General features: G+C 41.2%; 1 protein-coding gene across 2 annotated transcripts in view; it reads right to left on the reverse strand.

The window, feature by feature from the left end:
* Positions 1-768: 768 nt before the first annotated feature.
* Positions 769-16,495, reverse strand: part of zgc:171482 (zinc finger protein) — a 72,036-nt gene continuing 56,309 nt past the window's right edge. The window contains exons 7-8 of one of the 2 annotated variants that reach the window (XM_049599913.1): positions 13,583-13,684; positions 769-3,454 (exon numbers count right to left, since the gene is read on the reverse strand). In XM_049599913.1, coding sequence (XP_049455870.1) covers positions 3,433-3,454; positions 13,583-13,684 — 124 coding nt within the window. In that variant the 3' untranslated portion in view covers positions 769-3,432. The remainder of the gene's footprint in view (positions 3,455-13,582; positions 13,685-16,495) is intronic. The other variant, XM_049599912.1, reaches the window with a different exon arrangement.

The following is a 16,495-nucleotide window of genomic DNA, read 5'->3' on the forward strand; positions in this document are numbered from 1 at the left end:
AGCGGATTCAGACTGATCCTGATGCATCTTGTCTTATAAATGAAATCACCAGATGACTATTTAAACTCACTCAGTAAATACTGGTACATGTCCTTTTCTGTGTGGAGCGGTGCCTCTGCTTGTTTTCCTTGAGGCTTACCGGCATTATAATATTTCATAAAGATGTAATAATTTCTGCTGATGTAACGTGGCAGTTCACCTCTTACTTTTATCATATACTGCGAGAAATCATAAGTAATAATTCTCTTATTACTAATAACTCAAAACAAAAAATCTAATTTAAAATGAATAATATTACAACTCAAAACATTTTCTATTAACAAATATTTTGAAACTCTTAAATGTCAATGTGGGTACTGATCTCAAAAAATTACTCATAATTTTCATAACATATCTGTGTCTGTGTGTCAGGTTTCACAGCCTGAAGTTTCCACATTTCACACTGTTGGTCCACCTTATTACTCGTCTCCCTAATTTAAATTTCAGATATTCATTCATATTATTGGATTTCTGTATCTCATATTCTACATTTCATATCTCCTGTTGATGTACCTTTGGCTGAGGTTCTGAGGTATAATATTTATACAGAAAAAGAAAAAGGTTTGGGAAAGGGAACGACAGGACAAACTGATAAACACTGAAAGTAAAAGGATATTATTTATAACATGATTAATCATCTAAATATTATTGCGTTGTTGATACTGCAGAGCTGGAGGTTGTGCATGTTTGGCAACAGACGATCGCTGCCAGTGAAAGCGAATTTCACACATCTACATGGCGGTGCGAACACACAGAAAAAGAAAAACGACAGGTCTGGATTTTGCAAGAGAAAATAGATATAGTTGTCATCTTCATTGTATTCATCATCAGGTGTGTTTACAAATGTGCTCACGGTACACAGCTCACAGCGAGTCTCCCACTGCCAGTGCAGTTGACAGCTTCACATACACAGACACCCACCCGCAAGCATCATATCACAAAATTCCTACCCATAGATACAGCTCTGTCATATATTATGTAACATCTGGTAAAATCTGTGACTCATGGCACAATCATCTTCTGCACAGACTGTGATATCGGCACACACAGACGCCGCTTCTATTCTGAATACAGCAGAAAGGACTCGGTGTAAATAGTCATCAAAAGAGTCATGATGCACATCAAAAAAATGCCATATGACTTTTTGTGTTTTTCTCATGGCATCACCGATAACAGAGGGGGTGGTAATTTTAGACGTGGTGTTTAAATCCAACAGTTTGTAGTCCTGCGTCATTTTGGCTGTTTTGTGAATCCACTGGCAAAACAGTCACATATCAGATGTTTCTCCGAGGGGACGGTCTTTGTTGAAACTGTGGTTGTCCTCATGAAAACAGCTTATCACAATCCCGCTATGATCACTCACTGTCTTCCATACGCTGGATTTTGGTCCGTCATCACTGACTCCTCGGCTCAGGATGACTTTATTTTCACTGATGGTTATCAATTCATAAACATGACCCACCCAAAGGTGGTTTATTCTCATTTCAGTGCCAGCATATTTGTATTTTTTCATAATACCCATAAGAAACACATTTCCCTTATCGCCCTCAGTGCAGATAAACACTATGAATACAAAACTCTCGTACTTCTTAAAACACAAACTTCACCTGCAGCTACTGCTTATTTACACATACTGCTTTGTTAAACTTCACTTCAAACCCTCATTGTATGGTTGTTAATATTACAGTGTGATTGCATAAAACCATTACTCATCCATATGTCTGCAGAAGAAAAACAATTTTTAATCAGGTCACTCGTAGTTCACTCTCTTCACCGTGAAATGAACAAAGCACAAAATAAAACTAAGTGTTTACAGAAAAAGGAAAGAAAAAAAAAGCTTGAACCAACAAGAACTTACAGAGGATAGCTTAGCATTGAGTGTTTTTTCAATCCTTTCCTCAGCTTATAGAGAAATGCTGCTCAGTGTCAGCATAGGAAAGTGGAGCGTCTTCTCCTCGCTCATCTTGCTGCTACAAACTGTAGTTAAAACTCACTTCACAGACACTCTGAAGACACTACAGATGAGGGGTGTTATACAGCGGTGATTAATTTCTAGGTATCAAAAGGTTTTTTGTTTCTTGATGAGTAAACTCGCAGTTGAAAAGAAGCCAGTTCGGTACTTAAAGATGACCTTTTTGCTCAGGTGCAAGCATGTGCAGTAATGCATTACGAAGCTATCACTAGAAAGCAGCGCTATTGCCAAAACGCGCAAGCAATAGGTTTCAAAAAGGCAAGTGAATGCAACGTTGTACATTTTGCATGCATTGAATTACATCCCAGTTGTATTGTACATTGGCTGCTACATGGATTGGGAGTGATGTTTTTCTTTTTTTTCTTTTTCTCTTTTCCTCTCTGTCCATAGCAACAGAAAAATAAATATTATCTACATGTCGCCCGTCTCAACAGAGAAGAGAATTTTTGTCACCTCCGGACTGCATCTGACATCAGTATTCAGTGCTGTGGGAATGTTTTCAACAGTAGATGATTCACAAAGTTGCACAGACCCTCACCTCAGAGCAGGAGTTGTTTAAAAGTCTTTGTGCTGCTTTTCTCCTCTGCCTTCTGTAACCATGCCACATGTCAAAGTTTTGATTATATGGAATACATGAAAAGATTCAAAATGACACATCCACCATTTCAAAAAAAAAAAAAAAAAGTGACACCAATCCACTACATTTAAAGACAACACAAGATTCAAACCAATATGCCTCTTTTAAAGTTATGGCAATTCATGCAGTCTGCAATGGCTGAGGTCGTTGGGGGTTTTCTTGTCCTTGGGTTTAAAAGTCTGGGCCTGAGTAGGTCTCAAGTGGTCTGAAAGTGAGCCACGCATGTGCCACCATCACTGTGTATGAAATGCATGTAGAAACAGAAGTCTTGGATCACTGTCAGAGCACTTGGGGGACGGCTAGTTAACAGAGTTATTATTACTGCTGCTCTATGACTATCATTGTAATGATTATTACCACTCTGGGCAACGCACTGACATCAGTTCAATTTTAGGATTGTGGTTCACACAGGAGTTATGTGGCAATATGCAGCCGGAAGTTTTCCGGCTGCTGTTGGTGTTGAGAACTCATATCAAACACTTAGGTGCTGAATAAATCTCCGAGATATATTTTTAGATCAAAGATAGAAATAAACACACTCACAATGACCCACACATGCATACTGCAGATGCATGCATGGATGCCCAGGACACCCATACACCTATACCCACACACACACACACACACAGACACACACACATACACACACACACACTGAAGTTACTCTGCACAACTTTCTCATACTATTCGGTTTCCGACATGAGTCCTTTTATTCTGAAGTTGTTTATTCCAATAATCTCGGTCTTCATCTCTTCTTCCTTTCAGAGTGGCCTGTCTCTGTGGCTTACTGCTGGTGTTGCTTCAGGCTGAAAACAAAACACAGGAAAGAATTTGTTAGTCTTGTTTTGCCTCTGACACGAGCAGATCCGACAAGACATGGCTCTTTAACCACAGGGAACATCAAGCCCGCTGGGGGACAATATTTTGTTTCTGGCATGCTCTGTCCCTGGGAAGTAATCTCGTTTACCTGTAAAGCTCTGTGTCACGCCATCCTTATAAACCTTGAGATAGCAAAATAAACAAGGTCCTCATTGCTAATGCATCGAGATAAATGTGCAGAGATGTAAGACTGCGACCCTGCATTGCTGTATTTCCTCTACCGCGCTCAAAAGAATTTCTTTTCACCAGGAATAACAGCTCTTCTGTACTGTATGTGAAGCATTAGCCAATAATCCCGTTTCGCAATCTTCTCGTAATTACAGCCGTCTATTATGCCTTCTATCTGGCTGTTCCCCAAATTAAAACAAAGCAGAAAGATATGAGCATAAACCCTCGTGTTTAAGGTGCAATAATTACTGTGGATTTGGCCTTTATCTTGAGCTGCTGATTGTTTTTCACGATGACAGGCGCTGTGGCTGCATTCTGTTGCTTTATCGCCATTAAACAAAGCAACTCCAGAGGCAAACACGCCACATTTAATTAAAACAAAGAGATAAGTTGGATTGAAGCTCATGCCAAGCAACACCCACCTAATTGAGTAAGCATTTTTTAGTGAAATTTATTTTGACCCCCTCCCTCCACAGGGGGGTTTAAGGGCAGTAAAGCTGATCTTTGCCAAATATAACTGAAACAACAATATCAGCATTCAGTTAGTCTCATTTATCCAATTGCCTGAGTGTTACAACAGAAATCCCAACAATAATACACATGTAAAACAGTCCCTCTTTCATCTCCGCAGTTTCTCTTTTGTATAAATGTTCCTCTTGTCAGTTTGAGAGGCTTTTTAACTTTGTTTCATGATGCAGTTTTGAAATGTTTTCTCCTCAGTATGAGCTTAGCCCTGTCTGCAGTTGTTAGGTTTGTTCAGAGAGACAAACACAATCAGACACACATAAAGTGGGAATAAGGTGTTTGTCTCAGTACATGGCCATCAGTCTGATCCTGAAAATGAAAACACGTCCCCCAAACAGCACAACAGATTCCACCATTTTTATCACAGTCCTTGTTAAAATGCCACTCCTCCGCCGTGCCCTAATTGGAGCGTTGCCACACACTCATCCAACGCTCAGACGGAGAGAGACATAGAGAGGCAGGGATGCACAGGCACCCGAGCTGTCAGCACCTATCCTGGTAATGGCTGTTAAAACAGTGGCCTCTACACCCCATCTGCTCTGTCAGGACTCATCTAGCACTTTGCAGTGTGTGAGAGGTGGGAGGGTGTGACTCTGGTGGCCTGTGTTGTGCTCTGGGAGGGGACAGGTAGCAGCGAGGAGGAAGGGGAGGACAACAAGAGGAGAGAATAAAAACAGTGTTGGGGAGAAAAAGTGGTCAAAGACAGGGAAAACAAGACAAGTGCATTCTGGGAGGCAACCGAGAGTCGCATGGCAGGTAGAAATGAAAAAGAGTCCAGCAGTTGCATACGGATTATTAGTTCTTTCTACTTAAAGTAATATAATCTCGAAGATTTCATTTAAATGTTTGTTATGAAAGTCACTACCTGAGTCTGTGGCCCACTGACAAAAGGACTGCAACATTTTTAAATTTGCAGCATTATGAACCGGGTGTCAAGTTGCTGTATTAACTTCCTGCTACTGCAAACCAAACGTTTTCTACTGCTGCATCTTCACATTAAGGGTAGGGTCGGTATTTTTCAACCTGGACTCCTAACATTTTTTTTGTCGAATGACTAATAAGAACAGCAATTTTTGAATGTGGTCTGGTATTGAGTGACAGGGTCGACAGCGGGGCAATTTTGCACCCTCAATGTGCGTCCACTAAAGGTGTTTGTTTTTACGACTGACAGTCTAGGATCTTCAAGAGTCTGACGACATTATGGGAAGGATCCCTACAGAGACGGACCTATTTGTTAAAAGGTGAGATCCATTTTTAACCAGAAACAGCCCCAAAATTGTCATTGCCAAACCCACCAGACTCCATTTGAATAAACAGTTATTTCAGTGTGTATAGAGCCAGCATATTTTCACATCTAACTGGTTGAATTAAGGCTTTATTTCAACCAGCCAGAGTTGGTGATTGTTTTTAACAGTTGAAAACAAACCAAGAAGACGTTTGTGAATTTGATTTTGTTTCTGCTGGCTTTGAAATTAATGTGTTTCTAAGATTATAAAATTATTGTTTTTTTAAATGGGATCTGGTGGATTGGGTGATGGTGATTGTGGGGCTGTTTCTGGTTAAACAAGAAGGATGTTACTCTTTTAAAAAAGGTCTGTCTCTGTAGGGATCCTTGACACTTACAATAACAATATGAGCTTGTCAGTGGCAAAAACAAGGACTTTTAGTGGCCATGTTTGATTGCCCCAAGTGTTGCAGCCTGTTTGTTGCCTGCTGCTGTATTGTTCAATACTAGACTAATTTGAAAAATTGTTATTCTCATTAGTGACTTAAACACAGAAACATAAGAGATGGGGTCCAGGTTGAAAAATACTGCAGTTACCCTTTAAAAGCATTCACCTCGAGAAACACAAGTTGCCTTTTGTTAAAAAGGAGTCACAGAAAATGCAATGTGTTTTTCATTTAGCTTAGCACTTACAGCTATTGTTCAACAAAAATGCGTCCACAAAACAAAATGGTAATTTTCTGTGTTTTTTGACAGCAGATCAGTTTGAAATATCCAAGAGAGCAGTGAAACAGTCAGAAGCAGTCACAATGAGCTGTTAAATGAAGAGCTGCAGGCGACAGACTGCACACCTCCAACTTAGGAAGGTAATTGACACTTGTCACTGAGCCCTGCTGTCCGCAGACTCATGCAGTGTAAAAGCAGATCACTGTTGCTCCCAGAATGATGGAAAAAGGCCAATTATTGCCTCGCCTCTTAATAAAACTGATAATGGTTTGTTTTGCTTCCCCTAGAACTCTGTGACCTGCAGTATTAAACTGCATTTGCTGTTAACAGCAGTAACTACAGGTGTCGCAAAATCAACCAAGACTGATATCTTGGAGATTGCCCTTTAAGTGTGACATTATACATACTGATGGTGCAGGATGCAGTGTGTGTTCCTCTACATCTTAAGCAGACTTTAACATAGAGGTAAGGCTGCAACCAACATTTATTTTACAGTATTGATTTTTAAAAAAAAATCAATTCATTGTTGAGTCCAGAGGTTCCCGCCCCTTCTGGCTAGTGGCCTTTTAAAATGAAGCAATTTCTATGTTCTTGACCCTGCGCGAGAGGTGATGGCTTCAGTGTCTGCATGAACTATGAGTGGTAGGACTGCAACTAATGATTATAGTCATTATAAGTCTGCCAGTTATTAATTTATTAGTCTGTTAAATAGAGAAAAAGGCCCACTGCAGTGTCCCAGAGCAAGAGGTGATCACCTCAAATTGCTTTTTTGATCGATCAACAGTCCTAAACCTAATGATTTTCAGTGTATAATGAAACAGAGGAAAGCAGCCAGGGAATAATTGGCTTTTTTGGTAAGGATTAATTGATCATCAAAATATTTGTTGATTCTGTTTCTTATATTTTTTTTCTGCTCTCATGGGCAGTTTAACCCAACACTGATTTTTCCTTCTCAGTTTGTGTCATGTGATGGCTTTTTAATAGATGTAAAGGTGTGAAAGTATCCAGCATTTGAGAGAAAAAAAGGGCAACTATTCAAAAGTAAAAAAATCACTTCTAAAAAAACAAAGTTTCTATCCTTGTATTGGCTTGGGACTGCTCAGATTTATCTTTCGAGCACCAGGTTTAAACTATAAAATGTCAAAAAATCGTATTAAATGCCCAAGACACTTTCCTAGAGCCCAGGGGGACATCTTCAAATTGCCTGAGGACATCCCCAACAGTCAAAGATATTCAGTTTACAATGATATAAACCAAAGAAATGGAGCACATCTTCACATTTATACAAGCTTGAGCCAACAAGTGTGAGGCATTGTTGCTCGACAAATGACAAAGCACACTGAACAAAAATATTATTGTATCAGTTTTGTTTTTGCTTTGCACCTTTCATGGCATCTGGCACTTTTTTTTCATCACAGATGAATCCTTGTTTGCACTGTACTGGACAAATGGCAGACAGCATGTATGGTGGTGTGTGGGCGAGTGGTTTGCAAATGCCAGCGTTGTGAACAGAGTGCCCCATGGTGACGGTGTGGTTATAGTATGGGCTGGCATAAGCTATGGACAACAAACACAGGTGCGTTTAATTGACAACAGTTTGAATCATATGTGAGGTGGCAGCACGGTGGTGCAGTGGTTAGCATTGTCGCCTCACAGCAAGAAGGTTCCTGGTTTGGACCCAGGGTGTGCGGAGTTTGCATGTTCTCCCTGTGTCAGCGTGGGATTTCTCCGGGTACTCTGGCTTCCTCCCACAATCCAAAGACATGCAAGTTAGGTTAATTGGTGACTCTAAATGCCCATAGGTGTGAATGTGAGCGTGAATGGTTGTCTGTCTCTGTGTGTCAGCCCTGTGATAGTTCGGCCTGTCCAGGGTGTACCCCGCCTCTCGCCCAATGTCAGCTGAGATAGGCTCCAGCACACCTGCTCAGGTGAAGCGATCCTAAGACCCATGGTCATGCCATTCATCTGCCACCATGAACTCATGTTGCAGCATGATAATGCACGGTCCCATGTTGTAAGGATCCACTGTCTATCTCTCCTCCTCTCTGCTGAGCTCCTGTGTGTGCGAATAAGAGGTGGAACAGCACACACACACACAAGCCATTAATGAAAGTAAAATGCAGAATGACTCAGTTTATTCATATTAATTATCAAAGTTATGAGCAATCACTGTCATCTAAGGCAGATGCTGTTTCATCACAGAGATAGACAGCGGTGCAGAACTGATGTCAACTGCACTCACTACAACACTGCAGTGCAAAAAAAGCCCTGTGGGCAAACGGCCAGTATATTAATGTAGCCTAATTTGTGCCGAGGAAGTATAGACAAATACAATTAACAGTCTACAGAATACAGTTCACTTGCGGAACTTAGGCATGGCTGCACCAAAGCAGCGAACACTGGAGGATGCTCTCTTAAAGGGACAGAGAAATTCCCTCAAGATGGTGACAAGGCCAGAAAGATTACAGAGGATTTATTTTTTATTTTTTATTTATTTATTTTTTTTAATATATATACTTTTTCTAGTTTGTAAAAATGTATTGAAGTACCATTAAGGAACACCTGGATGAAGGGATTTTTTTCTGAATGCATTACAGAGCTATTCAGTTGTCAAGTATGAGCCAAGGCCTACACTGGAGTGATTTTGAGTACTTTAAGTGTGTGCCATGCAGCTGTATTATCTAGGAACATAGAAGTATCGGATCAGGGCTTGGTAACGGCAGGTACTCAATATTAAATGACTGAGATGCTCTGGATTGGTGTGTACAACAGTGGGTTCTAACTTCTGTCAATTTTCAACAACTTCAGAGCCATTGAGGAGTGGGCCAACATTTCACAGGCCACAGTCAACAACCTGTGTGAAGGAGATGTGTCACACTGCATGAGGCAAATAGTGGTCACACCAGATACTGACTGATTCTTTGGGTTATCTGGGACTAAAAATTGCATTTGTAGCAGCAGTCATGTTAAAATCATAAAATGTATTTTTTAAGATCAAGCTACACGTTTGAGTGGCCATCCCAAGGCACATCTGTGTACTAACAATGCTGTTTAATGAGCATCTTGATATTCCACACCTGTCGGGTGGATGGATTATCTTGGTGAAGGAGAAGTGCTAATAGGATTTTGAATTTGAGCAAAATTAGAGAGAGATGAGCCTTTTTTGTGCATAGAAAAGTCTTAGATCTTTTATTTCAACGTAAGAAAAATGGCAGCAGAAACAAATGTGTTGTGTTTAGCCTAGATTTTTGTTGCGTGTTGATAAGTAGATTGTCATATTAATAGTTTCAGAACTTTGTAGAAGCAGCAGGGAGCCTTTATCATGCCAGAAGAAATCTGTTGCCTTAGACTCAGCGCTATATGTTTGTCACAAAGTCGTTCAAAAACATAAATTTGAACTTGCCGATTCCAGGTGCCACTCCTCCCACTGTAACCTGTCACATTGTTTAGAAAACATCCCCTGATTAGGCTGTTTCTATGGGAACGGCATGGTGAAAAGAGCCATGGGACAGTTTTGACTGTGTAGTGACCCAGTATTTTCTTGTATTTTGCATGCATATTCTTACCTTTCACAAACTTTTCACATCTATCTACACTGACACTATTATTAGTATGTGTGCATTGTACAATTAACAATTTGGATGCAGTCAGTGTCTGAGCAGGACGGAAGATGAGGAGGAGGGCAGAAAAGGTAACAGAGCCAAGGAAAGTGCAATGCAGGGAAGATGATGTTGAGGAAGGGGTGAAAGAGAGGTCAAGGTCTGAGTGTTAATAAATAATAATCCAATAATCTGTCCGAGGGCCACACATGTGGGATGTGAGATATAGGAGGATGTGAGAGTGAGGGCAGAGAGAGCGCATGTGCCTCTGTGTGTCTGAGGGAGGTGTTTGCGAGGATGTGAAGGTCACCTTGGCACGCTGTGCGTGTGTGTGTGCCAGGTAAACGCAGTCCGGCAGTTGCTAAGGGAGCAGAACTGTGAGTCATAATTCAGGCATGATGACCCCCACCCCCACCCCACTGCCCTCACCTTATTAACATCACAGACGACGATGCTCGGGGCGATGTGTGAGTGCAAACAAAAAAACGCGCGTTTGTGTGATTTTGTGCGAAGGGCGTGAGGGGAACACAAGGACAGTTGCCTTTGGGGCAGATGAGGAGAGCCCAAGGCATAAGCTTGTGTGTGTGCGTGTTCAGGTGTGAGAGAGGAGGTGTGTGAGAGGAGAGCGACCTGCACCAGTCCTGAATTAACCTTTCCCCTTGCCTCAAGCAGGGGGAGGATGCACACACACACACTCTGCCATGTTACACACACATACATGCAGCAAGCCTGTCCTATTATCTGGTCGATAGCTCAACCATTTGCATTCAGAGTTACTTTACACTAAGCACTGTAATCTCTCACACTCGCTGCCACCCTCTCTTCCTCTCTCTGCCTCTCCCTCTTAAATGTGCATTAGTTTGTTTTGTAGTTTGTGTGTATGTGTCCTCTGTGATACTGATGCTGAATAATTACCAGGGTGAGTAGGCTAAATGGATTGTCCCGGACCTCACCATCCTACCCTTGGGGCCTGCGTTAACATCAGCATCAGCATCACACACACACACACTCATACGCAAGCACACAGTATGCACATAAAGGCAGGCCAGAGGTCGGACATTGCATAACGACAAAGCACCCAGAGAGCAAAGGCCATACAATCCTAGTGAGCGATGCGAACATGAATAATATTATACGGGTAGTTAAAGCCACGCGGTGTCATTGGTCAGAGATACGACCCCGCTGACAGATCCCATCAAGTAAACTGCACTTTACTGGTTGCTTTTTCTCTCGTGGACTCCAAGGAGCTAATTAGTGCCCTTTCTTGTTTTGTTCTGTTGTTTTAATGCATGTACACTTGGACAAAAACTTTTCAGGCTGGTAATCATTGCGTAAAAGCCACCATAGCCTTGAGGATATTCTGTACTGTGACTGAGGTCTCTAACAACACTTCTTATGGTTCAAACAAGGACTGGATGATATGGCTTACAAATAATTTCTCTATTTTTAGGCTACACCGCGATATACAACATATCTAAATATTTTCATATTGTCTCTGCTGTTTGACTAAACCCTTTGATGCATATGATCGTACAAGTGTGATCATTGTAGTAAACCCATCTGAATTTAGAGGGAACACAGCTTGTATATGACTTTTTAGAGGCTTTAATTTTGAAATTCCACATCAGCTTCCTGATATTGTCTGAGTGACACTCTGAGGTGGTCTGCTATTATTCTGAAGTGAAATCATAAACAGGAAGTTTCTCAGTGACACTCTGAGGAGGTGCACTGTCAGTTTGAAGTCAGATTGGTCTTTGTGAATGTGTTCGGCATTGCTTTTATACTGTCAGTGCTCACACAATCTTACCATAATGCCTAGTATATACCATACACGTAACTTGTCGTTTTCAAAGTGGCTGGCTCGACTGCAGTGTTCTGCACTTGGTGGTGTTTTAAGTGACAGATTTGTGGTGCTGCTACCTTTAGCATCAATTGGTTTGTTGCATATTTCGCAGAGGATAGTAGTCTGTTCACATCTGCCCTCCTCAAACCAAATCACTGTCAGATAACAGACTCACTCGTGGATCTTCCTCCATTTTGAATAGATGTTAAAAATTGGTGTTAAACTGATAGGTGTGTTTGATCAGTTTCTGGGTGTGTGTGTGAGTGTGAGTGTGTGTGTGTGAGTGTGTGTGAGTGTGAGTGTGTGTGTGAGTGAGTGAGTGAGTGAGTGAGTGAGTGAGTGAGTGTGAGAGAGAGAGAGAGAGAGAGAGAGAGAGAGAGAGAGAGAGAGAGAGAGAGAGAGAGAGAGGAGTGAGTCTCCTGCATGTAAACTTGACTTGCTTTTAATGCATAATTACTGAAATGGAATATCTCGACATGATATATATGTTCATTAGTCATATTGCACATAAAATTATATTTAAAAATTGAATACATTTGAAACATCGCCCACCTGTAGTTCAAGCTACTGAATATTGCTTATAGAAACAATGTTAAAGCAGTAAGCGACAGATCAGTATAATAGAGCCTGACTGATGAAACAGCATGTTAATATTATATAACTATTGGTATTCCATTTAGTCATATTTTCTATTATATGTTGGAAGATATACAAAAAGCAATTTGCAGTGCATAAATGTTTTATAGACCCAGTGAGATGCATTTTATAGTTAACTTATAGTTGATGCTATCATTTTTCATAATAACTTTGAAATAAAAATGTTCCTTGTCACAATACTTTACTTACATATTTTTTGGGATTCATATCTTGTATATATGTGTGTTTATCTGAAAACTGCAAAATAAGTAATATATTATTTACATACGCACATAACAATTATGCAAATAACCAACACATCAAGTTGCTGGTGTGTTGTACTGTTGCTGGCTTCCATGGAAACAAAACTAAAAGAAAGAAAAAAACAAATGTTACAGAATAAAATAAACTTTCCATGAAGTAGTTGCTGCATTCACTGGGCAACACATCTGAATCTTACTTCTCCAAAGACAGGATCAAAGTATGCCAACTCCTGCTGCTATATTGCTATTTTATAATTTCTTATTTTTTATTGTCTCACTTTATATTGAAGCATAATGCACTCCTTTTACATGCATCTTATTCCTCTATTTTACTTGTAATTTCTCTCTGCATATACGTCTTATCACAGTATCCCTCTGGAGATCAATAAAGTGATTGTAATTTGGCGATGTCCTTCTGGTATATATACACATGTAACTTTTTAGAACTTGATTAAAAATGACCTCATGTATAAGCGCAGGCATACAGTCACCGCTGGGACCAGCCTGCCATCATCAGAACATTTGCCAGATTTTTTCAACAGCTGTACGGCTGGAAAAAACCAATTCAGCTCCTCTCTGCTGACGGCCTTATGTTCATTCTTTAATTGTCACTTTTTTCAAACTAGCCATTAGTTTTTACTCGCAGTACTTGAGTCAGGAATCAAACCGAGGATTTAATATTCATCTATCTGGTCGAGTTCTGTCTGCTGCCCACTTGTGTCCCTGTCTGCTGGCCAGCTAAGTGCACCGGCTTAATTGCAACACTCTGTAAACTGCGAGAATGTTCTGCCAAGCTTATCTTGTTATATCTCTGCTGTTATCATCCCGTACAGGTCCAATTACAACAGGCAGTGTGTAGCGACTGTGTGGAGTCTGCAGCGTTTCAAATGACCCGCAGCTGACTGTGTATGAAGCAGATGCACGGAACAGATAAGTAGAGCTGGCAAAGAGATGCATCCAGCTGTTTAAAGAATAGACAAATCTGTTGTTGTTTTGTGATGACGCATCCCTAATGCCAAACATCACGCACACATAAACATATATGCACCAACAGACGTAGATACACATACACAGTTTTCATGGATGTTTCTTCGGTGAGAGCTAATCCCCTGCCGCTGTCAGCCGTGCTTTCGTCTCCTCCGGAAAGCTCCTTACACAAGCCAAAGCTCATCCTGAGTGTGAAAGAACACACACACACAACCCACAAAAATACGTACACACACACACACACACGCACTCAGCCAAAGTTAGGGTGGAAGATCTCACATCACTTTGGCAAAGTCTTGTCCAGTCCTGTAAACAACCCAGAGATATGAACGGAAAAGTCTCAATAGCCTCTTTTCCATAAGTACATTTCAGAATTTACACTCATGCACGCTCACATACACGTAGCTATACAAAAATATAAGCCACATTTGTGCAGCAGAACACTCCATAATCAGACAGCTTGTTCTTAAAGGAAGTAGACTTGGTAAAAACGTTTGTACTCATGCCATGTGCTGCACAAATAAACACAAATGCACACACACTAACACACACTTCATTCATAGGCCCTGTGTCCTCTTTTTCCCTAAACTTGCAATGCCTCAGAGGTTGTCTGGTCTTATGCTGCAGCCAGAGTGTGTGTATGAGTATTTACAGTCCTGTGTCAGCAGAAAAGTGACACTTATACAGTGTGAAAGGAGCATTATTTGCTATCACATCATGCCCCCACACTACTCTGTGTTGCAGAGGCTACAATGTAATGCACATTGAGGTGGGAGCGGTTAGGGGATGTGAGTGAGAATCACTGAGCCTAAAGTGGTCTCTAACACATTCATGTACTCGTATTGCGTTTCACCTGAGTGACTGGGTGAAGGCAGAGGGAGTGAGGTCGATGAGGTGGAACCTTTGGTCTTGTTCGATGTTTCCCCGAGGATCAATCCAGCAGTGCAACAGAGCTGGCAAGACTTATTTCCAGTACCAGTGTTCACCCTCGCGGACTTAACAGAATTCAGCGCGCGTTGGCAAAATAAGTCTGCGAGGGCTCAAAGCTGTCGCGCTGTAAAATCGCTGTTGCTTTGAGGGCTCTCTCATGGACTCTTTCACACTTTGTGCACACTGTAAGTCTGCAAACCTGCAGATGCTGCTTAAGGGAATTTCACACAATCCATAGCTTTGTAACATTAAAAACAGGGAGGGGCAACTTCTAAATACAGTCGTTAAAACAAAATTGCGCCTTTTTCTTTATATCCCATGAATATAACCATCTAACTGACATTTGTATGTTTATCACATGAATATAAAGTAATGAAATGGACAGCTTTGTCATTTTCTGAATACTATTGACTGTTTCAAAAATACGCCACAGTTGTTTCATTACGAGGGCATTATCAATCCACTTTATGAGGGCGTCATCAACCACAGGTGCTTTTCCTGTACACTGTGCGCATTTGTTTCCTGTCTCGATCCCTCACACAGGTCATTAGCAGCCATAAGCTTTGAGGAGACTACGTTTTTCATTGAGAGAAAATTACTTTCTTTTTCTTGTCATGATTTTAATGTGCACTCAGTACCAGCCTCAGGCAGACAGCTGGAAGCAGATGAGGCAAGTCTCATGGGAGTAAAGTTAGAAAAAAGTTTTTCCATATGCTGTCATGTGAAAATACCCAAGATGAACATGGTAAGCGGACTATTATTTTTTATTCGGCATGTGTAAAGGAATTATTCTGTCCCAAGCTTTTTGAATCATATACATATAACCTGAACCATTTTTGAAATCAGGTTGTATCCTGCACATAAGGAGAAACTTTAATGATGTTTTTCTCTCTAATCTCAAACATGCACACACTACAAGATTGGAAAATAATGGTGCATCACACCCTACAGGATGTTATAAGGATTATCGTGCCAGAGGGAGCATGAATGCACCACGCCATGACATCTCATGGGGAGCAGATGTAAACGAAGCAGAGAGTGACGTGAGGAGAACAAAAGCAAAAAGCTAAACATGCCTGGATGAAAAAAACGGTCAACATAGGTTGTGTATTCTTCAGCGAAAATTTTAATATCTGCCAACAGTAGTAAGCTAGCTAACATTAGCCTTAAGGGGTAGAATATTTACCATTGCTTTGGCAACGCCATCAGCTCTGTACTGATGTAATCATCATTCTAATCATCCAGATTTTAAATCATAAATCAATATCAAACATGTTGCTCTAATGAGCCTGCAAGCTGTTCGGGAGATGTAAAATCTGTAAACCTCTCACATCACCAGATAATCTGAGCCAATATCGGTACCGACTGGAGTTGTTCGCCTTTCGTTGAGAGTCTGGAGAATCTGGAATATATCGACCCACAACTCCTGTAGTTTGAGCCCGCCTTTAGAAATATGAGCTACTGAGAAAAGTCTAAGTGTTTAAGGCTGAGGGTGGACACTGAGCTGGGGGGGTAAAGTTCTTTTCAAAGTTGACTTCTGTCTCACAATCCTGCTTCCTCCCTTTCCAGTAAACCATTTGATAATCTATCTTTTACCCTCAGAAGCATCACGAGGTCCTTACCTGCCCTTACCTTACCTTACTAAAACTTCCTTTCCTGTAAGACCAGACACTCATTGTGCTACAAAACGTCAGTATTACATCCTCTCATTCTGTTGACATCCCTGTGAACAGTCCTTAGAAAATTCCACTGCTGTGGAATAAGACCGAAGCCCAGCTCTGCACTCGTCTCCACCAAACGTCCTCCACTTCAGACCACTTCCCATAAGCCTGTCTGAGAAGGTGGATGAGGGTTTTTCTCACCTCCTATCCAGTGACCTATCAGCACTACCCCTGTAAATCTCCCTGGTACCTCTCCCTCAGTCCGTCTCTTGCCGCCCTCTATCCGTCGATGTCCCGTCAATCCGTCCTCTCCATCCTAAGCAGCAAAGCCCTGCTGCTGTCAGCAGCAGCTTCACCTCAATGTACACTCCAAATCTGCTCCTTATCTCTCTAGCTCCACTTTTC

Source organism: Epinephelus fuscoguttatus, linkage group LG16 (genome assembly GCF_011397635.1).
Source record: "Epinephelus fuscoguttatus linkage group LG16, E.fuscoguttatus.final_Chr_v1".
NCBI lineage: Eukaryota > Metazoa > Chordata > Actinopteri > Perciformes > Serranidae > Epinephelus > Epinephelus fuscoguttatus.